This window comes from Miniopterus natalensis, chromosome 3, assembly GCF_054644295.1.
Source record: "Miniopterus natalensis isolate mMinNat1 chromosome 3, mMinNat1.hap1, whole genome shotgun sequence".
In the NCBI taxonomy this organism is placed as follows: domain Eukaryota; kingdom Metazoa; phylum Chordata; class Mammalia; order Chiroptera; family Miniopteridae; genus Miniopterus; species Miniopterus natalensis.
In genome coordinates this window covers 5,392,427-5,417,651 of record NC_142083.1, presented here as the reverse complement: position 1 = coordinate 5,417,651, position 25,225 = coordinate 5,392,427, and the positions used below count along the sequence as shown (strand labels likewise).

At 42.5% G+C, this 25,225-nt stretch overlaps 1 protein-coding gene and 1 long non-coding RNA gene across 3 annotated transcripts; one reads left to right on the top strand and one right to left on the bottom strand.

The window, feature by feature from the left end:
• Positions 1-1,427: 1,427 nt before the first annotated feature.
• On the top strand, positions 1,428-16,330 carry LOC107526266 (uncharacterized). Its single transcript, XR_001602141.2, has 3 exons — positions 1,428-1,845; positions 8,595-8,713; positions 15,955-16,330. It is a non-coding gene; the product is annotated as an uncharacterized LOC107526266 (long non-coding RNA).
• Positions 3,222-23,097, bottom strand: C3H5orf34 (chromosome 3 C5orf34 homolog). 2 transcript variants are annotated; one of them, XM_087815270.1, is made up of 13 exons: positions 23,004-23,097; positions 22,132-22,354; positions 21,892-21,981; positions 19,099-19,742; positions 17,370-17,468; positions 16,175-16,298; positions 11,602-11,693; positions 10,643-10,712; positions 9,836-10,003; positions 8,598-8,692; positions 7,305-7,403; positions 4,535-4,575; positions 3,222-3,625 (listed from the first exon to the last, which is right to left on the bottom strand). In XM_087815270.1, the coding sequence occupies exons 2-13, from the start codon at positions 22,327-22,329 to the stop codon at positions 3,435-3,437; spliced, it is 1,911 nt and encodes a 636-aa protein (XP_087671396.1). In that variant the 5' UTR covers positions 22,330-22,354; positions 23,004-23,097; the 3' UTR covers positions 3,222-3,434. The 2 variants fall into 2 exon arrangements, with proteins under 2 accessions (XP_087671396.1, XP_016054162.2); XM_016198676.2 differs by having other exon boundaries at positions 23,008-23,093.
• Positions 23,098-25,225: the final 2,128 nt, after the last annotated feature.

Sequence of the window (25,225 nt, the reverse complement as noted above, 5' to 3'; positions counted from 1 at the left end):
ACCGCCCGCCCCGGACGAGCAGCGCTAACCGCTCGCAGCGTGACTGTCGGCCCCTGCACCCCGTCTCCCCTGCCGTCCACCAAGCCCCGGGGAACCCCGACAGCCGCCTTTGCCGCGCTTTAGGGGTCAGCCTTCCGCCCGCAGCGGCAGGAGCCCGCGCCCCCCAAGGCGACGCGCAGGCTGAGCGCGGCCGGCGCGCGGGCGGCACCCGGGGCGCGCTCGGGGACTTCGCGGAGCCCGCCGCCTGGACACGGCCGCCCCGGCCGCGCGAGGAGAGCCGCGGGCCCGCGTCCCACGGCGCCGCCCCGCCCCGCCCCCGCCGGCCGGCGCGGCGCGACCCTCCCTGAGGCGCCGGCCGAGAAGACGCGCTGGGAAGCCGGGGCGCCCGCGGGAAGGGGCCGGGTCACACCCGCCGCCTTCGCGCCCAGGACCCCGCCGGGGTCGGGGCAACGCGGGGCGCCTCTGGGACCCCGAGGGCGCGGCAGAGCCGGAGGGCGCCGCGGGGCTTCGCGCGGGCCCCGGGCCCCGCCGGCCACCCCGCCGCCCCCGGGTCCGCGCGCCTGTCGCACCTGCGCGCCCTCCCCATCGGGAGCCTGGACCTGCCCGACTTCGGGCTCAGGCGGTCCCCGCCTCGGGCCTCCCGCGAGGACGCAGTTTCGCAGCGTCCCGGGCTCCCCACTCCCGCCGGCCCCCCGCCCCCCGCCGCAGCCCAACCGCACCCACCCTCGGCTCCCGCGGCTCGAGCGACGGCGCCAACGCCGGCCCCGCCCCCTCCCTGCCGCCGCACCATCGAGACGCCGGCGCGGGCCAGAGCGGCTCCCGCCCGCGGCGCCGGCCGAGAGGACGACGGGATACGGCGCCCCCCTGAGCCGACGGGAGCGGTAGTCGAATGCTCTTGGGTGAAGGGACCGGGTGCCTCGATTCTTCCCCGTGCCGTCCCCTCAAAAGGAGACCTTTGGGGCGGCGGGGTGAGAAGTGAACGGTGCCGGTCAGCGCTTTCGGTCAAACCTGGATTCGTTCTCGGTTTAGCCGGCGCCGTGCCGCGGACCCAAGCGGCGGCGGGAGGCCGGGGTCGCAGGATGCCCCGCACCGAGCGTGGGCGGCGCGGGCCTGGTGCGCAGACGCGGAGCCCCGGCCGCGAGGACCCCGAAGGGACGGAGGTTCTCGCGGCTCCCGCGAGGGGCCCCGCGGGGAGGGCGCGCCCGGCTGCGAGGGGCCCCGGACGCTCCACGCGGCGCGCCACCGCCCCCTTGCGGGTGTCTGGGTAAATCATCCTGGCCTCTGCGCTGCAGATGTGGGGACTGCCTTCCCGTGGGCGTGGGGACTGCTTTCCCGTGGACGTGGGGACTGCCTTCCCGTGGGCGTGGGGACTGCTTTCCCGTGGACGTGGGGACTGCCTTCCCGTGGACGTGGGGACTGCCTTCCCGTGGACAGCCGTGACTGAGTCAAGTGACTGCCTGAAGGGTACCGTGACCCGAATCCACGGGCCGCCGAGATGTCTCTTTGCGGCCAAGGACTCCCAGTACCCGGGAGACACCTGGGGGGACATTTGGCTCTAGGAAGTACTGGCCCCAGGGAAGCGGCTCTCAGAGGAACACTTCTTTCTTCTGCCTGCCTGGTTTCTCAAGCGAGTGTCAGATGGAAAGCGAGGGCAGCAGGGGGGTTATATTCATACAGTTGGAAAGCGACTATAGAAAATTCCATAGAAAACTGGAATCTCCGATCCCGAGCAAACTCACAGGCCTCTCACGGAACCTTAGGTTGGCTCAGCATCTCGGCTGTAGAACTTTCCATTGCTCGTCACAATCTTGGTTCTGAGCCAAAGGTTAAAAACTCAACTGAGAGGTAAAATTACGCTTCTTTTATCCACACAGCATAGAAGTTCATTAAAACATCACCAAACACATTAGCCACAGCACGGAGTGTTTTGAGTCACAGTGACAAGTTCTCCCTCTGAATGCAGCGACGATGTGGCATTACCCTGTGGCAGCCGGGTATGTGTCTTACCGGCTAGGCTTTCTACAGCTGCCGAGGAGCAAGGTAGCTGGACCTCCAGCTCTACAGCTCTTGCTCTGCAGTCCCGCTGCTGCCCGAAGGCACGGACTCATTTACACACACAGACCGAGTGCTCTCAACGTGCCGCGCACTGGGCTTGGTTACAGAATAACTTCGTGGAGCTCAAGTTCTAAGGGAGGCTAGAGACCGCAGAGAAATGGGAAAACTCAAGTATGTGCTGTAAAGGAAATGACCAGGCGTTGTAATAGAGAGGGACCGGGGAAGGCCACCTTCAGGTTGGGTAGTCAGGGAGGCCCCTCTAAAGAAGGGATGTTTGGGCTGACACCTGAAGGGGGCAAGGAACCCACCCAGCAGGCAAGGACCTGGAGGGAGCACTGTGCCCATTCAAATCCCTGACGTTACCACTCCTAATCCGTGCTGCTTGCTTTGCTCTCTACTTTTCTCCTTGTTTTCTCTGTTGCTTCTTCCCTTTTATGTGAAGAAGCTGGGTGTTTTGTTTTGCTTTGTTTTTTTCTAGAAATCAGAAGTTAAATAGAACATTTCTGGTTACATTTGGTATAATCTTCAAGTCTTTTTAGATGTTTGGTTTTCTTCTTTCCCAATAGACAAGGTGTAATAAATAGCACTTTTGGTGAGCTCCTTTCTCATTTAGTTTCACACACTTTGTAGCATAAAGTCTTTTTAGATGTTCAAAAGAAATGAACATATCTGGTGAACAACCTTAAGATTTAATCACATGTAATAATTTCATTTTTCACCTTTTAGAGTTTGATAGAAGACAATCAATATCCTGAATAATTTCAGAGGTTTTTTTCAATGTCACTGATACTTTCTTTTCATTAACTTTTGGCCAGGTTCCTGAATAGTTTGGTTTGCAATCAGAAGACCGTTCATTCTGCTTATTAGAAATCTGGTTTAGGATACCACTGCTCACCAGACAGGTCAGGTAAAATTACATCATTGCTGAAGTACTTGGTTCTTAGCCTGAAGCAATATTATCTACTTTTCTTTTTTAAGACCTAATTCTCTTCTCATCATACTACTGAAAAATACTTGGAGTAGAGAGACTGAATAGCAAATGACCAAATGCACAAAATACTGCATATATTTTTTTAAATCCTTGATGAACAGTGAATGTTTCACAAGTTAAAACTCTGTAAGTTCATAAGTTTTTTTCTCAAAAATCTGAAATAAGAAACAGTTCAAAATCTTGAAATAGTTCTTTATTAATAAAAGTGTTTTACAAATACATATTTTTAAATTTACAGGTTAGGTAAAATACATCTGAAGTTCAATGTCACTTCTCATAGCTATTGTACAGAAGTCATATATACAATTCTTTGGCTTTCTAGTAATTTTAATACCAGTCATTTGAAACAACAACCTTAAGATTTAATAACATGTAATAATTTCATTTTTCACCTTTTAGAGTTTGATAGAAGACAGTCAATATCCTGAATAATTTCAGAGGTTTTTTTCAATGCCACTGATACTCTCTTTTCATTAACTTCTTCTGGCAAGGTTCCTGAATAGTTTGGTTTGCAATCAGAAGACTGTTCATTCTGCTTATTAGAAATCTGGTTTAGGACACCACTGCTCTCCAGTAACACTAAGGTGCTCAGTCAAGGAGCTTGTGCCTTTATACAAGTATCTTTAATCTCAGAAACCCTCACCTCCATATTAAAATGACTTCTCCATTGGGAGGAAGATGTCTTGGGTTCAAAATAGAGTTGGCACTTCAGAACTTATCAAGTCTATCCCTTATAGATGAAGAAACTAGAGTATAAGAGGGGGAAAGGAAAGAGTATATAAGTATGAATTTGTGTTTGGATAGAGGTTTGGTGATAGGGAGGAAATAAAAATCTCAGTAAACCTTTAGCTAGACTTAAAAAGGAAAAGAGAGGATTCAAATAAAATTAGAAATGAAAAGGGGGAAATTACAACTGATAACCACACAATACAAAGGCTCATAAGAGACTACTATGAACAATTATACACCAACAAATTGGACAATCTAGAAGAAATGGATAAATTCCTAAAAACATAAATTTACCAAGACTGAATCATGAACAGAAAGTCTGAACAGATGCAATACTAGTAAGGAGAAGGAGACTGAGTCAGTAATCAAAACCTCCCAACAAATAAGAGCCCAGGACCAGTTTCACTAGTGAATTCTACCAAACACTTAAGGAAGAATTATTACCAATCCTTCTCAAACTCTTTCAAAAAAATACAAGAGGGAACACTTTCAAACTCACTGTATAAGGCCAGCATTACCCTGACAACCACGACCACACAAAGACACTACAAGAAAAGAAAATTATAAGTCAATATCACTGATGAACATGGAAAAATCTTCAATATCCCGTACCTTCTACAGACAAGATACTTCTCAAATATCTTACTCATTGAAGATCCACAATATATGTGTGGATTAATATAAACTACAGAGTCATTATTAAGCCTAGAATGGAAAGGGAGTAATTATGCAGAACAATACATTATGTTTAAAGGATACAATTAAACTTCTGTATCTTTTCAAGTTCAGCAGCCACACACCTGTGGGGAAAAGAAAAGTAAGTTCATGCTAGTTGTCTGATTCTTTTTTATCTACAATATTTCAAATAAGCATATTCGATCTTTTTCACAAAGGTTAGAATTTTAGACAGAAAAACCTAAAAGTTAAGGATTCTCTTTATATTGGCTTTATTATCAACAAATCAGCTCACCTCAATATTTGAGTGCTTTTAAAATGAGGCAGCCAAGTGAATAAAGTACCATGTCAAGGACTTTTTAATCAAGTATTGACATTTGAAGGCAATGGCCTTCCTGCTCCAACTTCTTAGTACTAACCTGGCATACCCTCTATTTTCTTCCATAAAGTATACTCAAATTTTAAAAACCGACTAAAGTCCCACCAATTTTGTAAAATAAGTGGTCTTTCCTTCCTTGAATTCCTATAGGTTATTTTAATTAACCACCTACTTATTTGTAATGTCATCTCTGGAATGGCTTTATTTTCTGACCTTTATGCCTACATTGTCTCTTTTAGGAGCATGGGCCTTTTCTTATTCTTCTGTACTTTGCACTTATAATAAGGTTTCGTTTCTATGGAACTCTTAGACCGCCATGCTTTTATGCAGTTGAACTAGGTCACAAAACAACATTTTCTATTACGTTCCTTCTGGAATAGACTACCTACTCATTTCGTTGTTTTTTTAAACAGTATGCTGAACATTCTCTTCTTGACTTGAAGGGTTAACATGAACATTAGCTCTTACCATCTTCCACAGAAACACTGTGGGGCAGCTGGTGTGGGGCAGAGGCTGCACACAACTCCAGCAGCGCCTCTTACTTGTGTGTTCTTCCTCTTTCCTCATCAACCACAATAAAACACGAGCAGTGCATACAGCTAGTAAACTGTAACTCAACTAGCTCTCTGCAAAACTAATGAGGACATTAATGACTAAGCATCTCTATTCAAATCGCTAGAAAAGTCATCTTCACAGTCCATAATAGGATATGTGACTTGTCGACTTTACTGGCTTGACCACAATGGACCACGTGCACCTCCATGTCAGCTTATGCTCTTTCCCTGTACCCAGCCTGTGGGTGGGGAATGAAGAGATCTTTCATCATTTAGGCATCCGGGATGCAGACTTGGATATGACTTACTTCAAAGCCTGCCGATTCTTCATCCTTGCAAAACTTTTTGTTTTGTTTTTTAAACATAAGACACATTTTTCTGGCCACAAGCAACAAAACAAACTACCTTTAATGGTGTTGCTCAGATGATGAACCAACTTCTTATAAAATACCTTCTGTCCTGTTTTTTGACTAGCATCCCTATTAAAAAGTTGAACCAGTAAGCTAATAATAGAAGGTGAGTTGGGGAAAAAATACTGAAATATAATTTAGATAGCTATTTATTATTCTCTTTCTTCCCTTTTGACAGGAAAACAATTTACAGTTGGAGATGTCTCAGGTTTTGCAAAGGAAATGGGGTTAATGCAAGCGACTGTATCTCCTCCCTCCTTCTCGATTCCTTTGTCTCTCTGTGGCCCCTTGTTGCTTCTACCCCTAGCAGCTGTCACCAATCTGCACTTCTCTCTTCCCTCACTTTTTTGTATGTCTTGACAGTTATGCTCTTCTAAGCCTTCATATAAAAAGGCTGGCACTTTACAAACTGCCAGCTGAGCAATGATGAAGTGACCAATTTTATAGCTATGTACAATTTTTCTTTCTTCCTAACTATGTTTTTTGCTAGCTACTTAGACAACTTTTCTATCCCCAAACAGTCTGTAGTCTATCCCCAAACAGGTTAAGAATGAGGGATATGCAAAGCTGAATCCTTAAGATACCTGAGAAAGTCAAATAATATCTACTGATGTGATTTGTGCCTCTTTCTGTAAGTAACTTCAGAAAAGGTGGTAAGAATCTCACTTAATGTTTGTATTTTTTTCACTGTGCTATGCTAAACCACCTTAAAGCTTGCTTTAAAGTTTCCTAAATTTTCCTGGTATGCTTCTTTTCCAATATATTCAGACTATACCCTCAGTGATACTAACTTTCTTAATGACCTTTCTTCTTGTCATTTTTTCCATTTAGGAACTTGTAATTCCATCAAGTATGAATTCCTTTAGTGATTACAAGATCCATTCAAAACTCACACTATATATACCTAACAGACAGCATTTGCTCCATATAAACGATCTTCTCACTATCTCCATTTTTACCTCTGTCCTTGCTTCCTCCCTAAAATGTCTTAATTTCCCTAAATATTTCTTTGAGCTCAGTGCTAGTCCCCTGTACACTGAAAGGCACACAGAAGGGACTAAAATAAACGCTTTATTTGTTGATTTGCCAATTAATGTGGGGGAGGTCATTAATATGATGAAAATTATTTTAAAAAGTCTACTTTTTCTGAAAGCTTATTATGTAGTCAACATTTTATTTCCCTTAATATTACTAAAAAAAAATTTTAAACTGCCTTTAAATTTTTCGACAAAGTTTTCAGGATAAACTTTTAACATTGAAAGAATCAGTCATTTTGACATGATGTTTTCTGACCTTCAGATGAAATGTAATATGATGAACTATAATAAATTAGATACCTGATTAAAGAAAAATATTTTTAATATTAAGCTATCAAAAATGTAGAGTTAAATATATTTAATTAAGAAAAGATTTTCTTGGGAAAAAAGTCTTCAAGTTTACCATTTACCATTTTAATTTTGAGTATTAGTTCGCTCTTCTACACAAATTAAATTTAAAAGAAATATGAATACCAATTTTCTTCAAGAACAGAAGATGACAGATGTGTGGGCATCTCTCTCTGACTAGCCTGGGTCAGTCTTCTGCACCATGATATTACTGTTGACACATATCTAGATTGAATACATTAAAAGAAATATTTGAAAAATGAACATGTATAATATTTATAAAAATATTAAAAAAATGATTGAAAAATTAAAACAATTTGGGGAAAAGGGTAAAGAGAAAATTCTAAAGTGAGGCATTTACTGGGCAATTCTTTGAATCTTCTTCATTTGAAATAGAAAAAGCAAGTTTTTTTCACTTATCAAGGAGAAAATGATTTACTCACATTCATGATTAATAAAGATGAGGTTAAGAAAACAAAGGAGATACTTGGATTGCATTCAAAGTTGAAATTCAGATATCTAAATTCTCCGTTTAGTTTTTCAAAGAAAAATGAATTTCATCAAAGTCTATCATGTAAATGTGTTTACACGTAAGACTAAGTAGTTACTTTTTAAAAATTAAACTAGAAAACACCCATTAATGTGTATATATGTGTAAACACATACACACACACATATGTATAATTATATGTAACTCACTGTGCAAATCGAGTATCAAGTTTACTAAAATGATTGTTCTGAAGTGACTAGCGGGAACAAAATTGAGGCAAAATTGCCTTTTTGAGGCAAAATTGCCTCTTTGAGGCAAATTATTCAAACTAGCAGTGAGTTGGAGCATTTAGACCAAAATGCAATAAATCTCAACAGAAAAATAAATTCAAGTGATAAAAAAGAGCAATTCTTTTGTGAACATTCTCTAAAAATCACTAAAATGTCAGGAACATCACATGTACAATGATTTTTACAAATTACATAAACCAAAAGAAAGCACATTCATAAAAAGCTGATCTCAAAAATCTCCATTTTAAGAATAGTCATCAGTTAGTTTATTTTTTCTACTTTATAGAAATATACAGAAGTGTAGTTATTTGTGGCTGCAAACCTTATTTCAAATTGATTAGGGGATTGATTAATTGGTTAACACAATTGACAACAACCTCCCCAGCAAGCCAGTTAGATCTAACACGTTCATTTTGAAAAATCGCTTGAATACAAATGGAAATGATTAAAGCTGACCTGATCTTTTTAGTTATGCTAGATGCCAATATTACTGTAAACTCTGAATCCTGTTGAAATTACTTCATATCTACATGTAAAAACTAAAACAAAATATAACATGTAAATACGGTTTATATGTTTTCACTCTGTCAAAAGTTTTTTACTAACATGAAAAAACTTTTAAAAATTGTTTTTCAGTACCTTTCATATGGTCCGGAGTGTTCAATCTGAATTAATTGATCATGTCCATCGGGAATAGTTATCTTACACCAACCTAAGCTGAGACCTTGATTTACCTTAAGAAGCACAGAGGAAAGGTAAGTTTTACCATTATGAAAGTGAAAACCCCCACAAAAACCCACAAGAAAACCTTCTAAATTAACAATTTAAAAAAATATAAATTGGAGTGAGGAACCCATTTGGATATTTGTAACATCATTCACGGCCATACAAAATTATCAACTTAAGCCCAGCCAGGCATGCCTCAGCGGTTGAGCGTCGACCTGGGATCCAGGCGATTGGGGTTCGATTCCCGGTCAGGGCACATGCCCAGGTTGCGGGATCGATCAATGACTCTCTCATCATCGATGTTTCTATCTCTCTCTCCCTCTCCTTTCCTCTTTCTGAAATCAATAAAGATATATTTAAAAAAGAAACAAAACAAAATTATCAACTTAAAAATTAGCTATGAAAAAAGCTCCTACATGGACAATGGTGGGGAGGGGGGTGGGACAGGGTGGAATGGGTCATTGGGGAGAAAAAGGGACATCTGTAATATTTTAAACAAAAATAAACAGAAAAAAAGGAAAAAAAAAAAGAAAAAAGCTCCTAGATTTATTGAATTTCGAGTCCTGCCTGTGGTTGCCTTGGCAACGCCAGAACAAATGATTTCAAGGGCTGTATACAACCCATGGGCTGGACATTCCCTACCTCTGATAAAAATCATTAAAAGTTTATGGTGACTAATTTAAAAGTTATATTCTACATAAGATATAATATTATTTAACCACTACTCTTATATAATTACCAAAGAACAAAAATACTAGTGTCTCTCTCTGTAATGAGTTACTTTATAAAAATGACTATTTGCCACACCTGTCTGATTTTGTTAGGAAATCCAATAAGATCAGTAAAGCCTCCTGACAGATTTTATACTTCAATAAACAAATTGACCCAGCTGGAGTGGCTTAGTTGGTTGAGCGTCATCCTGTGCACTGAAAGGTTGGGGGTTTGATCCTCGGTTAGGGCACATACTGAACGAAACCAATCAGTGTTTCTCTCTCTTTCTCACCCCTTCCTCTCTCTCCTTCTCTCTCAGCATGTTCTCGGTGAGGATTAAAAAAAAAATTGAGAAAGAACAAAAAAAATCAAGTACTCATAGTAAAGTAGTACAGATTAAAAAAACCCACAAAATAGATTTCAGTCTGAAGTATACTCACCTGTCTCTTTTCAGTAAAAGAACCAAAATTCCAATTTAGGGTTAGAGTAACGCCATCTATAAAGATAACATGTACTTTGTCATCAGAATATGCAAGAAATCTTCCCACGCTGGGTATGAACGATTCTCTCAAAAGCAAAGGCAGCATATTATCATTAATCCCAGGAACCTGAAACCAAATAAGTAAAAATAGCAGGAAGCGGAGTTAGCAACTGATAAAACTTAAATGATGAATGAACTCTGAGGCAACTTTCAGATTCTTATGCAGAAGCTGAATATTGTAGAATCCTTATGTTTGCTTAACTTTCCCACAAGTGGATGCCCAAAACAGTCTATTGCAAGCAGACTAAGTCACCGTTCTGCTCTGAACATAGACAAAAGCTAGGAACTACAGCAACATAAGTTTATAACTAAATTAGTAAAGATACAGAAATCAAAGTCTGAGAATGATTTCCTACAAGTCAGCATTAAAGAATGTACTTTTATAATATGGAAAGAGAGTAGAAGACTGTAATACCAATGTTTACAATAACTATGTTTTTACATTATAAATCCAACTAATTCCCATGGCCTTCCCACTCCATTTACAAGAAGTAACAAAAACAAACTATATGCAATGAAAATAAAACCTAAAAGTCTCATTTCGCAGTGTTTATCTATTAAGTAGATATTTTTCTGAATAAACCAATATTAATATTACAAAGAATTTCTCACATGACTTAAATGAAAGTAATTTGAACTTAGGAGTTTATATATAAACAATAAAAATAATTAAAAATATCTTGCTCTTGAAAGAATTTTAGGATACCATTTTCCAGCAGCATATACGATAGTTATGGCTTAAAGAAAGCCTCATCTTGGCACAATGCTGAAGAATCCTGTGAACATGAAAAACACGACTTAAATGTATGCAAATAATGGCATTTCCCAATTTTAGCAAACCATTTTCACTGCCATACGACGTCTCAGCCAAGTAGTTCATTTCCATTGAAATATGTCCAGACCTATTTCCCTCCAGAAATCCTTAAGCCCTTTTAAGGGAACTACTACTCTTTCCCTTTGGCTAATCTTACCTACTTAAGGTCATGCCTCTAATTTTTAGCAATGAAATGACTCCAAATAGAATTTTCAGGTGCTCCTTTTTAAGAGGTGATAGATTCACAGTGCCTAAAAGGGTTAGCATAGTCTAAGAGTGGTCTGATGTCAATCAACTCTCCCTAGGAAATCAAATTACAGACCTGTTTCTTCAAATCTACTTTGGAACTTGCTCAGACATAGTTTATACAAATAAATCATCTAACCCAACAGTCCACTTTCATTCTTCTGAGTGCTACAGATTAATTAGAATTTAAAAACAAAACACATGAACCAAACTACACTGCATCTTCTGTACACATTCAGAAATCTTTATTACTCTGAGGATAATAAAGTATAAAACTTTAAATGTATATCAGATCCTCAACTCGAGTCTATTACTCCTCAACAATGACGTGAATATACCCAGAGAAGTTGCCTGTTTCCTGCCAGCACTTGTTTGCCACACGTAAATGTTTCTCTGTATTTCACTCAACAGTTCAAAGACAAAGTGCTCTTTTAATAATATAGTGACTACCTTATTTTACAAATGATGAGACCAGAAAAGTTGACAGATTTTACCAAATACACATTTCCACTGAACGACCAATTCTTAATCTTACCCTAACCACCAGAGAAGGTATCAAGGTTCTCAGACACAACACTTGATTCAGCCGAATGTGCAGAACTTACCTGGTGGCCTGTTTAATTAGAAAACTCACAGAGAACGGACTTCCTGGTGTATCTGGAGGAAGGTTATTTACGGAATACATTTTCTCTTCCCTCTGAAAATTATTTTAAAATGAAAAATCTCATTAATAATAAACATTGGCCATTATTATGTATTTTTTTGAAATATGTATTTACATAGTGACATAGGAAGCAGTTATTTTAACTTAAAGGCCATAAAAGGTATATTTTTAAAGGTATTTTATGATGTTTTTCCATTTTTCCTTTCTATTCAGAAGTTATATTCTCATAGCCTCTAACCTACTGTCCAATTTAAATCTTGACTATACCTAACATGGTTACAAACGAATTTTCCTAAATATTAGCAGGAAACATCACATAAGCTTTTCCTTTAGACCAAAAAACACAAAAACCTAAACATCAAAAAATTATTTTAATTGAATGACTACCGTGTTGTTATATTTTATTCATGGAATAACTATTGCTACAGTGTGTGGAAGATATTGTTTACTGTCTTGGGTTCTTGAATTTAAAAAAATTGTTATTTGTTCTGAATTTTCTTTCTCAGACTCTTTAATGCTAGTGTTTCCCAGGACTCTGTCTCCAGTCTTCTCCTATGACTTTGTGATTTCTTCTTGGGTTATTTCCATAGGGTTCAAAGCTATGTTCATAATAATTATAATAGCAATGGCTAACATTTATTGAGCAGGTATGTGCTAGGTACCTATTTTTAGATGAGGAAATGGAGGCTTTGGGGCTAAGAAGTAGCAGAGCTCTGTTTTGAACCACAAGAGAGTATAGCCCATACTTTACCATCAAAAGTTAGTATATAGTAGGCACTCAAAAAATAATCTGTGCCTTCATCCTGGGCTGTAGACTTGAATATCTAAATTGTTACTGGGCTTCTCCCCTGACTATCTCAACTTCACATAAGTTGAGATCTCAACTTCAGTAAATCAAAAATGGAAGTATCTTCATTTCAAATTCACATTTCCCCCTTCTCTGCTTTGTATTCGCCTCTGGTATGGGATCATCACGTGCTATTCCCTCTTCTCAGTTCCTTCCTCCAGCACCGCCCTGTGTCTGACTAACTCCTACTTTTCTTTGAGTCTTAGGAAAGGAGGTTCCAGAGACAGGGTGAAATCCCTTCGTTACATCCACAAGCACAGTACCCTCTGCTCCTGCTTCTTGGTTTTCATTGAGTTTTGTTGTTAATTCTCACCCAAGGGTATTTTTTCCATTTTTCAGAGAAGGGGGAAGAGTGAGAGAGAAAGAGAGAGAAATACTGATGTGAGAGAGGAACATCAATTGGTTACCTACTTCACACGCCCCGACCAGGGGCGGGAGCAAACCCAAACCCAGGTACGTGCTCTTGACTGGGAACTGAACCCGGGACCCTTCGGTGTGCAGGCCTACGCTCTAACCACTGAGCAACACCCACCAGGTCTTCATTTAGTTTTTTAATTCATGTCTGTCTTCCCCGCTAGCATGGAGCTTCCTGAAGGTAGGGGTTGCATTTGTTTTGCTCACCTCTGTATTCCCAGCATTTATTAGTACAGCGCTTAGCACAGGGCAGGCACTCAAATTATGTCTTCCTCTATTGGCCATTGAGTTCCCTAAGCATTCTTGTCTTTTCTACTACCCTACCTATTGCATCAGTTCTAAAATTCTTATTTTCTACAATTTAACCTCTCTGAAATCTGGAATCATAATTAAGAGTGTCTTACGATCATTATCATGCAGATAGGGTTGAGATATAATAGAATTTAAATCACCTATGGACACATCCTGACAAGACCAACAAGCAGCCATCGACAAAACAATTTAGATTCGATAAAATGTTGGTTTAATTCAGTGCCTGGTACCACCTCTCAATGATTTACTCAATAATCTGGCATCATTTTCAACTCCTTATCCCCAATATCTCATCAGTTCTGTCTCCTTAATATTTTAATTTTTTCGTCCACTCCTACCTTTCCATTCTCATTATCACTACTATAAATGTCTTCTGATTCTACAGCTTGAAGTTCCACCTCTTCCCCACCCCTGTTCATCTTCTTCTGAAATTATCTAACAAAAATCTGATGTCATTCCCCTACTTAAATCCTTTAGTGGCCCCCCAGATGCAGTCAGGTATCTCATACCCCATTCATGAGCTAGCCCAACTTAGTAGACCGTCTAGCCTCTTCTTTGGACACCCCACAACATTCCTTGTTTTAGCTACTGAACAACATTATTTTCATTTCTTTCAACACTCCACACTTGCCCTAGGTCCTAGCCTCCAGTTAGGTGACATTTATCTACTGTTGTTTACACTAGCAATAATAGTGTACACAACAGCAGATATGTTGAACAAGCAGGGGCTTATTTCTAGTATGGGTTAGTTAGTAAACAAACATCAGTCAATAAGAAAATGTCATATAGTAACGAGTGCTGTGAAGAAAAAAAAGATGAGGGTACCGTGACAGGGAGTGAAATGGGTAGCTTTTTTTTTTTAAAAATATGATTTTATTGATTTTTAGAGAGAGAGGAAGGGAGAGGGATAGAAAGAGAGAAACATGGATGAGAGAGAAACATCATCTATCAGCTGCCTCCTGCAGGCCCCCTACTGGGGATCAAGCCTGAAACACAGGTGTGTGCCCCGACTGGGAATGGAACCAGTGACCTCTTAATTCCTGGGTCATTGCTCAACTGCTGAGCCACACCGGCTAGACACATGGCAGCTTCTTTAATCTAGATATTCAGGAAAAGCCTCCTTGAGGTGACATTTAAATAGAAATTTTAACAATAAGAAGCCTGCCATGCAAAGAGTTGAGCAAGTAAAGGGTTCCCTCAGCTCTATGCTCCTCCGACCTCCCTCCCTCTTTTGCATAGCTCTCCCTTTAGAATTACAGGTCCTGGCTTAGCGGTGTCTTCCTCCAGAGGGCTTTTCCGGAGTTGCCAAAATGGATCAGGTGACCCCTCTTATGTGGTCCCAAAACAAGTTCTTACCTCTACAGAAGCACTTACATTGTACCTGTCAATCTTTCCTATTTAAATTCTTTTTTTAAAAAAAATATATCTTTATTGATTTCAGAGAGAGGCGGGGAAAGGCAGAGAGAGATAGAAATGTCAATGATGAGAGAGTCATGGATCAGCTGCCTCCTGCATGTCCCTGACTGGGGATCGAGCCCATAACCCAGGCATGTGCTCTTTTTAATCTTTCACTCAGGTAGACAGAGGATAGTGAAGGTATGGCACACAGTTTGGGGCCTAAAGGATTCCATCACAAAGGCACAACTTGTTTGAAAGTTTTGTGTTTTATCCCAAAAGCTCATGCTTCTACTCCATGATATGTTTGCTTCCATAAAAGCTATCATCCTCTCCCCTAATACCTTTGAGTAAAACTGAGGCTCCAGGAAGATGTACTGTATTCACCTCGCAGTTTTGCGTACTCCTGACACACAGCAGTCAGCAGGGTAGACATGCATTCCCACTTGACACCCTGCTTACTCAGCGGTCTCATGCACCACACACACCCACACACACACCCACACACACACCCCCTCACTGGTCACACTTCCATTTCATTTGCTTGTCTGCTATCTAAATACTGGACTGTGAACTCGTGAGGGCAGGAACTCATCTTCACTCAGTGCTTAATAGAGCACCTGCCTAGCAGTGTTCAATTAACATTAAATAAATGAATGCTTTCCTATAAATAGATCCCAGAAGGGAATCTGTTCCATTATATACTAAAATATTTATGAATGAAATATTTAGGATTTACTTAAAGATAAATAGGGAATGAAGAGGGCAATGGGAAGTACAGATGAAACAAGTTGGGTGAGGGTCTATTACACTTGTCTGTTTACTTTTGTGTGTGTTTGAAATTTTCCAGTTAAAAAAGATCTGCTCTATTTTAAACTCTTTCCTCTAGCCTCTCTGGTAGTCTTATAACTTACAAACTCTACTCTGTAATAGAGAAAGAAAACCCTTTTACTGTATTTCATCCTGCAAAGCCATGTGATACTATGGTGATCCCTATAAAAGGTGATGTCAAATGTCAGACTGGGAATGAGCAAATTAAGAGTTATTAACAAAATATCTACATTATTACATTCTGATCTGATATGTTAAATATATCATGTTATTTTTCACTGTTTTCAACACCAGAAAACAATCTTGTTCAACTTTCTAGTTGTATATAAAGATTTAGGAGTTAAGGGGTATTTAAAATGTGCAAACAGTACATGCTGGGGAAAAAGAATATGCTTTTTAATTCAAAGAAGTATATTGGTTCAAAGTAATGCTGCTGGTTTTTGTGTTTCCTGTAGATAAACTCTATGACAAAAGTGTAACTTTTGATTGCTTCAGGTTGCTTAGGCGAGTGGAAGACAGCACAGGATGAGAATACAGCAGCAGTAAGGAGGCTGATGGTCATCGTGCCAGTGCTGGCAGCAAGGGCAAACTGACAGCTCAGACTAAGCGGCAGCAAGCAACATTATATAAAGATCACATTTCCCGTATACATTCACAATTATTTGGAAACAGCTATATACCACAAATCTTCAGATGAGACCTCATTGTCACTTACCTCTCCTGATCCTTCTTGAATGGAATAGTATGTAAAATAGTTCCCAAAATAAGCTCCTTCTGATTTGAAAACAGATCCATCTCCGGGATAAATCTCTATTGAGTTCACATTTTTATGGGTAAGTCTAAGGAAAAGAAATAATCATTAAACTTTTTTTTTCCTAATTGAGATTAAAACACACATGAAGTCAATTATCAAAAAAAAAAAAATAGGCAAAGATGTATGATTTTTTTAACTATCTAGCAAATGGATAATTTCATACTCTGTATCCCCAGCCAGCTAAATTATTTTTTTTGGCAAAAATATGAATAGAACGCCCAGAATCGGTTGATGTCTCTACTTCGGCACTAAGCTCAGCTTCTGGAGGTGAGGCATCTTATCATCCTGGTATCCCCCTTGCTGATCACAGTGGCTGATACACAATGGTCACCAAAGCAATGCTCATTAAATATAACAACTCTAGAACCCAAGAGTAAGACTATTCTTTAATAACGAAACTAGTAGAATCAATACCTGGTGGGTGAGATTAGCCATGTGTAGAAGGAGCCATCCCTAAGAGAAGGTGACTGGGTATTGGGTATATAAGGAATAAAGATTTAAGCCAAGTCAATTTTATCGAAACATATATGAAGAGGGTCCTCATGCAGGGAAAGGAGGCCCAAGAACAAAAAATTCGCAGTCTCTTCTAGCACTGTTTACAAGAGTGAACCTCCGGGTCTGGCCAACACCAGTGTTCCAGTCACTAGAGAGGTAGGGTGAACTCAATTGAAGAGTGCGGCACAGGGCAGCCACTCAGTGAATATTTGCTGAGTGAATGTATGGTGAAATCTCCCTCAGGCTCTCTAATTCTCTAATTCCACGCTCCCCAGGCGACCTTCTGATGTGACTGGCTTAGAGAGTAATCTCCCATGCTTGGAAGAGGTGTCCTAAACAGCTGACATGTATCTCATTCACTAGCAACACTAATCCCTCGCTGGCTTGGCGCTGTCACAAAAATCTTGCAAATATGGTAAGTGTGCATTAGTAGCAAGACCCCTGTGTGTCCTAATATAATTAGTTGTTGAGACCTTACACCTCAGAACCAAACGCAGGAGCGCGGTGGCCCCTGCAGATCTATCCTGTGTAGCTTATCTGCAAGGCTGGTCCCGCCCCCAGGACATCGTGAAGCAGCTCGGACTCCACCCCGGTGCCTTACCTGTATGTGACACCCTTGTACCACACCACCTTCACTAGTTCAGGGGAGGAATATTCTCCCTCAGATGGTCCCTGTGACAATGAATCGCAAAAATCCCACCTGTGAAGGATGAAATTCAAGGTCTGATCCCGGTGGCCCAGCACACTGCCCTGAGAGGCCAACAAAACAGCCCCACTGCAACACTGTGTAGTCCTCGCCCAATCATTACATCAAAAAAGGTAGGCGTTAATATGAAAGCATGTTAATTAAACTCTAAAACGAGTCTTATTTTCAATAATCTCATACTGAATCTCAGCACAGTTACCTAATTAACAATTTTACTAATCGTAAAATTAGGATTCAGGATTCAAACAACAAATATTGAAGTATCTATGGTGGGCCAGGTGCTGTATACACACCGGGGATATAACACCCAAGAAAAGCAAACAAGGCTGCTGTGATGCTAGATAGTAAATACTGAGCAAAAGAAGGGGGAATTGCTGAATGGTACAGGGTTGCGAGAACCTGATCCTGTCTAGGGACCGCAGGATAACCACCCCCCCCCCCGGGTAAGGCTTGCTCGCAGGCCTGGACGTGAATGTGGGTTAGCAGGAGTGCTCCTGGCAGAAGAAAGAGCAGGCGCAGTGGCTAAAGACAGCCTGAGCGAGCTCTCCGGGCCCTGCAGGAGTGGAGCGGGGAGAGTGGAGGACTGCAGACATGGAAGGACCAGGAAATGGAAGGCCTGTTAAGCCATGTTCAAGGATAATGGATTTCAATCTAAAGCCAGTGGCAAGTTATTGAGAAATTGTTGACTTAGAAGCATTAGTCTCTTTTGATGCACTTATAACACTGGATTCTCCTACCTTACCTAGATAATCATGACAAACCTGAAAACCATTCCCATATTTTATTTAAACAAATATGTACTCAGACCACCTGGGATCAAATCCTCATTCTGCAAGTACTTGCTGTGTGACTCTGCTCAGGTTATTGAACATTTCTGTGTCTCAAGTTCCTCCACAAAATGGGATAAGAGATAGTACTGATCTCCTAGGGCTACCATGGGGATGAAACAGGTAAAGCACAACCATGCCTGGCACATGGTGACTGCTTGGTGTTAGCTATTACCGTTATCACTGCACTACTTACACAAAGTGCCTATCACAAATCTATCACCATTAGGTTATTCATCTCTTAATGGAGGTAAAAGGTTTTTACCTAGCCATCAGAGCCTCTCCATGTTTACCTCTCTTGACAATGGACATATTTACAATCAACCAAAGACAGGGATGGCCTCTGAGGCCGAGTAGGAAAGAAAGAACCCATGATCATCAACTTGTCAGATCTACACTCCAGCAACAAAGGTAACAGCTCCAGAGTGGCAGCAGATGCTCCCACAGCTCCCCTGCAGGTCCCTGGACCATCCCTTACCACACTTTAATAATTTTTTCAGCGACAGTGACCCTCACTAGACTCTAAGCTCCTAGAAAGCAGGAACTGTGTCTTGGTCATCTCTGTAGTCTCTGTGCTTAACAAAGTACAGTTGGCCTTCCATAAACATTCATTCCATGGACAGAGGTAAGAAACATAACGCATCTGCGAGGCAAATTATTTACTATCAGTTCTAAACAAAGTTTGGATTAACAAGGAACTTTCCTTATGAATGGTATCAGATGATTTAGAAAGACATTATCTGTATGAGGACTGGTTCTGACAGAAGCTTTATGACAAATGAGTCATCCTTCATTACCTGTGCAGGTGTGGGACAGGACAGCTGAGGAGCAAGGCCCTGGGAAGGACAGAAACCTCTTTCCCTGTTTCTTCTGAAACAGCAGAAGTTAACATTGTATTCTGGGTGATGTTTACATCAGTTCCAGACATACTGCTGATTTTATTATGAAAGCGAAGTGCTAAAGACAGAGGGTGTTTCCATTCCTCCGGACAGGAGGCCACGGACCAGCGCTGCTCTACCCACACGTGGACACAGCTGTGCTTCGTACCGGGCGAAGGCAGCACCTCCTGGCCCTCAGTTCCACTTGCACAGTGCTTCTCTGAGGGCGCTCTGGACTTCACGATCTGACAGCGAAGTTCATTTTCTTTATTTTTCAGTCTCTGTTCCTGTAAACTTCTGTATGTAAGGGTCTTGCCTGCTTTTTCAACTAGTTGCTCTTTTTTGGCTTGACTATTTTTTTCTGACAATACTATAGATGAGTCTGGCTTCTGGCTTACTTTACACAAAAAATGTACTGAAAATTCCTGCTGAGACTTGGGCAGGCAAAGGTATGCATGACCATCTAAAGACGCTATCTTCACGGTGCCACTCTGCATGACCATTTTGCCGTCATCAGTCTCCAGGCTGGGCCACCTTACTTCTGAGACATCTATGAGGATGCGCTGAGTTGAGGGGAGAAAAAAGATGGTCAGTATTTTCTGTTAACAGACCAATTTTCCCATACATTTATTCTTACATATTGTGTAAGGACGCCCTTAAAGTTTTGTGTTTTACTACCTAGAGAGAATGAAAAAGGAGAGCCAGGTGTCAGCTAATATATGGTTTTCCACAGAATATTTGATATTACGATTATCTCTTTAGAGAGGTAAAACAAACATACATACACTGACCAAAAAAAAAAAATTAAAAAAAAGTCATTCTGATTATGTTTAGTGTTAGACATATTTTTAAAATGTACACTGAATCAGAGATAGATAGATTTTTGAGGGCCTCTTAAAAGCCTACTCTCAAAAGGACTATAAATGACTATAGCACTGTCATGTACTATGTTAAAAGCAACCACAGCCCTGGCCGGTTTTGCTCAGTGGTGAGAGCGTGGGCCCACGAACTGAAGGGTCCCAGGTTTGATTCCAGCCAAGGGCACATACCTCAGTTGCAGGCTTGATCCCCAGCCCTGGTCGGGGTTCGTGCGGGAGGCAACCAATCAGTGTGTCTCTGTCACATGGATGTTTCTCTCTTTCTCTCTCCCTTCCACTCTCTCTGAAAAGCAATGGAAAAAATATCCTCGTGTGAGGGTTAAAAAACAAAACAGAATAGAAAAAGCAACCATAACTTAAATGGTATGAACTAGCACAGAAGTCATTGACAGAGCAACTCATAGAATACAAGACAGACTTCATCATATCTTTAAATGTCACATGTGATAGTGTAAGTTCTTCAAAACAAGGGGGGAAGGGAGAATTATTTGACAAATGGTACTGAATTATTGAAAAGCACCTGGGAAATGTTATCTCAAAAGGTTATGACCTAGACTAAAGTACCTGTCCTAGACAACACCTGGTACACCATAAGCTAAAATAAATTCCAGGTGACTTAAAGGGTAACATTTTAAAAACGCAGTTACTCAAAGGAAAATGGATGCTGACTAACAGAAAACATACTTATAACAGGTAACAGTGCCCAATGCATCCTTTCATGTACGATAAAAACAGCAGGTGTCACATAACAGTCTTTTAATCAGTTAATCTTGCCAATAGCTAAACATTTCAACTTCTATTTATATAAAACTTTAAGTTTACAAAAATCATGTCAAGAAAGCCTCTTACATCTACAGTGCTGTTAGTACACAAAAATCAAGGGCAGTATTCACTGATGGCAAAGTTGGTTTGTAAGGATTATCAGGTCAGAAGTTCCGCTCGCCTAGAATTAGACCACCTGATAATCCCACTGCAGGATCAGCAGCAAGAGACATGATTTCAATGAATAAAATTACTCAGAAGATACAGTGGGAAAACAGCCTTGTAGACCAAGCTACAGCTTACAGTTCTTCACGGCTTCTCTGTCATGAGACAATGTAATAGAAAACCACTCATAGGCAGGCAAACATTGTGACAGTAGCAGAAAGTGGTTGATAAACGGTCTTCAGAGTCAGACAGACTGGGTTCAAATTCTGACTTGGCTACTAAGAAAAGTTCTATAGACAAGTTAGGTAAACTCTCTGAGACCTAATCCTCTCATCTGTAAAAAGGAGCTGATATCCAGTCAATATACCTTTTCTGACTGGTTGGACTCCCAGTTTGATCAGCAGGTACTCAAGGCATACTGGTGCTATTAACTATTTTTAATATCACTCCCAGTTCTTGGCACATAGTAAACCCCCAATAAATGACATTATTATTCCCAAAAGTTCAAAATAGAGTGTAAGCAAAAGAATAAAATTTGTACACCCATAAGTAATTACATATCTCTATTACACATTAACAGATAACTATACATAAGCTACTAAAAATGTCCACATAATTTCTTAATTTTCACACCTCCAAGAATCAAAAAGTCACCGATCTGAAAAGCTCTGCATGTAATCCTTGGCTACAAAGAGAAAGACAGGGTAATGAATTATGTAACTTCTGTGTCGCAATCAATATACAAAACACGAAAACCCCCTAGTCTGGTAAAATATAAGGGCTTATGCATTCATTCTACAGCAACGTGTCTATTCCCAAGCGTCATGAAGGAAAAGACTAAATATTCAACTAACCTATTTTTAATTACTTATCCACAAATCTTACAAAAATAAGGTTTAAAAATTACCTTTTTTCTTTCAGAAGGTATAATGCTTTCAGACAAAAAAGGGCAAGTGGCAAAACAGTTTCGAAAATCAAGGGCTCGCTGTAGTTGCTCCTACAAAAAGATACAAATGTAATCTTAAAAAATGATCAGAAACCCATTTAATATGACAGTAATCCAGTGTCCTAGTTACTTTCCATATTCTGGCCACCTTGACAACATTTTGGTATTAAAAAGAGCAGTGTTTGTGTCATCTTTACTTACTCGGTAAGTGCTAATAACAAAGTGTGTCCTCTGGCGAATTCTTTCCGGTTGTTCCAAAGGATGCGCTGAAACAGGAGGGGCCTTTTCAAATAAAAATTCGGAGCCACAGGGAGAGAGCTGCAACCTGGAACCGTCCACGTAGTGCACTTGCACCGAGTCGTCTTCGTAAAGCACCATGCGCACTTCAGGCGCCGTCATTATGACCGCGGATAAAACGCCCTCCCTAGGCAGACAGGGAAACAGGAAACGGCAGCACAAATACTTCTCCAAATAGTTCTCCAAAGTTCTACCAAATAAGCTGATGCGTTTTCTAAGGACTTGCCATTGCCTTTACTTTTTTTGGAGGAAAGAGATTATCTTAGTGCTTATCATTTACCACACACGAAGGATTTGAAATGAACACCCCAAGGCTTCACTCTAGGGAGCAAGCATAAGCTAGAGGGAGAAGACGGCCCGCCGCGTTATAACTGCCTTTATAACTCCAGCAGCTTCTCCTAAACTCAATTTCAAAAAATTGTAGGCTCAGTATCTCATTTCCAATAACAAGCACACCCCGCCTCTGCAGGAGAAAAGAGCAAGTCATTTGTAAGACGCGCAGAAGGCAGGCCAAAAGCAACTCCTCGGCCTACAGGGAGGAATTCGCACCTGGAGCCTGGCCCCTAGCCCGGCACTAGGGGAAATGGTAGGTCACCGAGCGGGCCGCTCAGCCGCTCGCCGGTCCCCTCGCCCTCGCCCGGGCTCTGCACACAGCTGCGCCGGGAGCCGCTGCAGGGCCGGCTCCCTTCACCGCCGCCGCTTACCAGCTCCGGGCCCCGGGGCGCGCCTCCCCGCCACCGCTCCTCGGGGGATTTTTCTTAAATTGAACAAATTACCAACACGTGATGTTTCTCGAGGAAAGCAAGCAATCACAAGCGCAGGGCCACAAGGCCACGGGGAGAGTGTTTCGGCCGCGGCGTCCCTCAGGTCCGGCCGGCGGTGACCCCGGAGAGAAAACACGCGAACAGCAGGGACGCAAACAGCAACTCAAACCTTCCCGCCCCTCGGGCGCCACTTCCCTCTCCGGAAACGGGGAGGCCGGAAGTCCCGCCCCCGGACGCGCCCTCCGCTCGGAAACCACGCCCCTCACGTTTCCAGCGAAGGGCGGGGCCCGAAGTGGGGGAACGCGGTGTGTAGCGGCGGGGTCCCGGTGCAGAATCCGGTCCGCCCCTCTTCGGCGTTTACTTCCGGTCCCCCGCGGAACCACTCGGGTCTGGCTGTGCGGAAGCTCGTGGGGACGAGCGTCCTGACGGCCCAGCCCCCTCGGTGCCGAGACGCTCGTCGGAGTCGCCTGCACGACGGGCCACCTCGGTGAAGGTGTTGAACTTGACCCAAGATAGAGCCCTTTTCTTCTCCTGGCCTGGGGTCAGGAAACTTGTGTTCCAGCTGCGTATCTGCACCTTTTTCTCAAGTAGCAAAGAGACTTGACGGCTCTTTGCTCGCTGCCGTTCAACAGGCGTTTAGGGAGCGCCTGCTACGTGCAGGCCGGTGGGCGGACCGCCGGGGAGGAGACCCGGGAGGAGGGAGGCACCGGGAGGAACCCGGGGAGACTGCGAGACGGTCACGATCGAGTTGTCCTAAGCGTCCCTGAAACAGGACACAGGTCTGTGACCGCAGACGGCGGGTGAACCCACCCTGGGCTGAGGAACTGTCTCCACCGAAGGCAAAGTTAGGTTACGAGGGTGTCAGCCAGGGAGGGCAAGTGTTTCACGCAGGGGTCAGGAAACCAGTCTGGTTTAAGAATGATCGCTGGGAAGAGAGGCTGTTAGGGCCTGAACGAGGCTGTGAAGTAGGTCGGGGCAGGACCATTGTGAGTTTACAAATTACAAACTTTATCTTAAAAGCAATGGTAAACTATTACAGAGCTTTGACCAAAGGTGGCAGCATGCAGGGATGGGGAGAAATCGAACTCCTTCAATTCATCTCCATTTTAAAGTCTGATGTGCAAATTGACCTCAGTATCTTGTGAAGTGTAACAAGAGCATCCGTAGAAGAGCCTTTTTTCAGTGAGCTGTGACATCAGCTTGTACATCGGTTTGTATTCCACGTGCTTAGATCCTGCCCCTCACCAGTGTCTAAGAGCCTCCATACCTAAGTTCTGTTTACAACTGAGGGGTTTTGTGATGCTGTTTGTACTTGAGTATTCCTGGAACTGCTGGGTGGAGAACGGATTGTAGGCTGCCAGAGCGTATCTGGGAACCCAACACAAGGTTTTTGAACGACGAGATGGCAGTTCAGACTGGCAGATGGAGAGCACAGCTCCAAGAATGTGTAGGTCAACTATATACTCTTGGCAGTGACTGAATGTGGGAGTCTGAGGGGGAGGGTGGGAGTTAACAGTGGTGGGCTTCCTGGTTGGTGGAAGTGGGTAGGTGGCAGTGCCGTCAGGGAGGGGGGATGTAAGAGGAGCACTGGAAGCACAAAGACCAAGTTGATGACATGACTGCCAGGTTCAGACCAACATCTGCACTTTATTGCCAGAAGACTGTGGCATTCGCTGGCACCTTTGTGTCCTTGCTCACTGGAGAACTGCACTAGTAATACTGACAGGACTTACCCCTATTTCTGTAACAGGCATGACAATCCTAAAGGGCGACAATTGTAGCCCAGGACCTGTTTTCCTCTATGTGCTGTTGCAGTGTTAAAGCGTGGCCACACATCCCTGACGGCCTCCTGTTTGATGTGGCCTTAGCACCTGGAAAGAGACTACAATGGCAGTAATGCTGTCGCAGCTTCTGGAATGCCCCCCTCCCCCGCCCCATCCAGCTGTCACGCTGAGAAGTGATGCCTTCAAGTCACCTCTAGTCGTCAGCCATGTGGGCAAAGACTTCAGAGGATTCATCCCCAGCTGTTCAGACAGCCTCCAGCCGTTTTCCCAGCGGAGGCCTCAGACATTGTAGAATAGAGAAAAACCGCCCCTATTGTGCCCTGTCCAAATTCCTGAGCCATAGGACCCATGAGTGTAATAAAATGCGTATTGTATGAAGACACTAAGTTTGGGTGGTTTTTTAAGCAGCACGGGTAACTGGAACATACACGGACCCTGTTGGAGGCTGTT

Excerpts from the sequence above, each read along its gene's own strand:
- C3H5orf34 (XM_087815270.1), bottom strand. The coding sequence starts at position 22,329 with ATGACGGCGCCTGAAGTGCGCATGGTGCTTTACGAAGACGACTCGGTG. Across the intron at positions 21,982-22,131 it reads TTGTTATTAGCACTTACCGA|GAGCAACTACAGCGAGCCCT; the intron begins GTAAGTAAAGAT and ends ATCTTTTTGTAG. Across the intron at positions 3,626-4,534 it reads AAAGATACAGAAGTTTAATT|TGTTACTGGAGAGCAGTGGT; the intron begins GTATCCTTTAAA and ends TGAGCACCTTAG.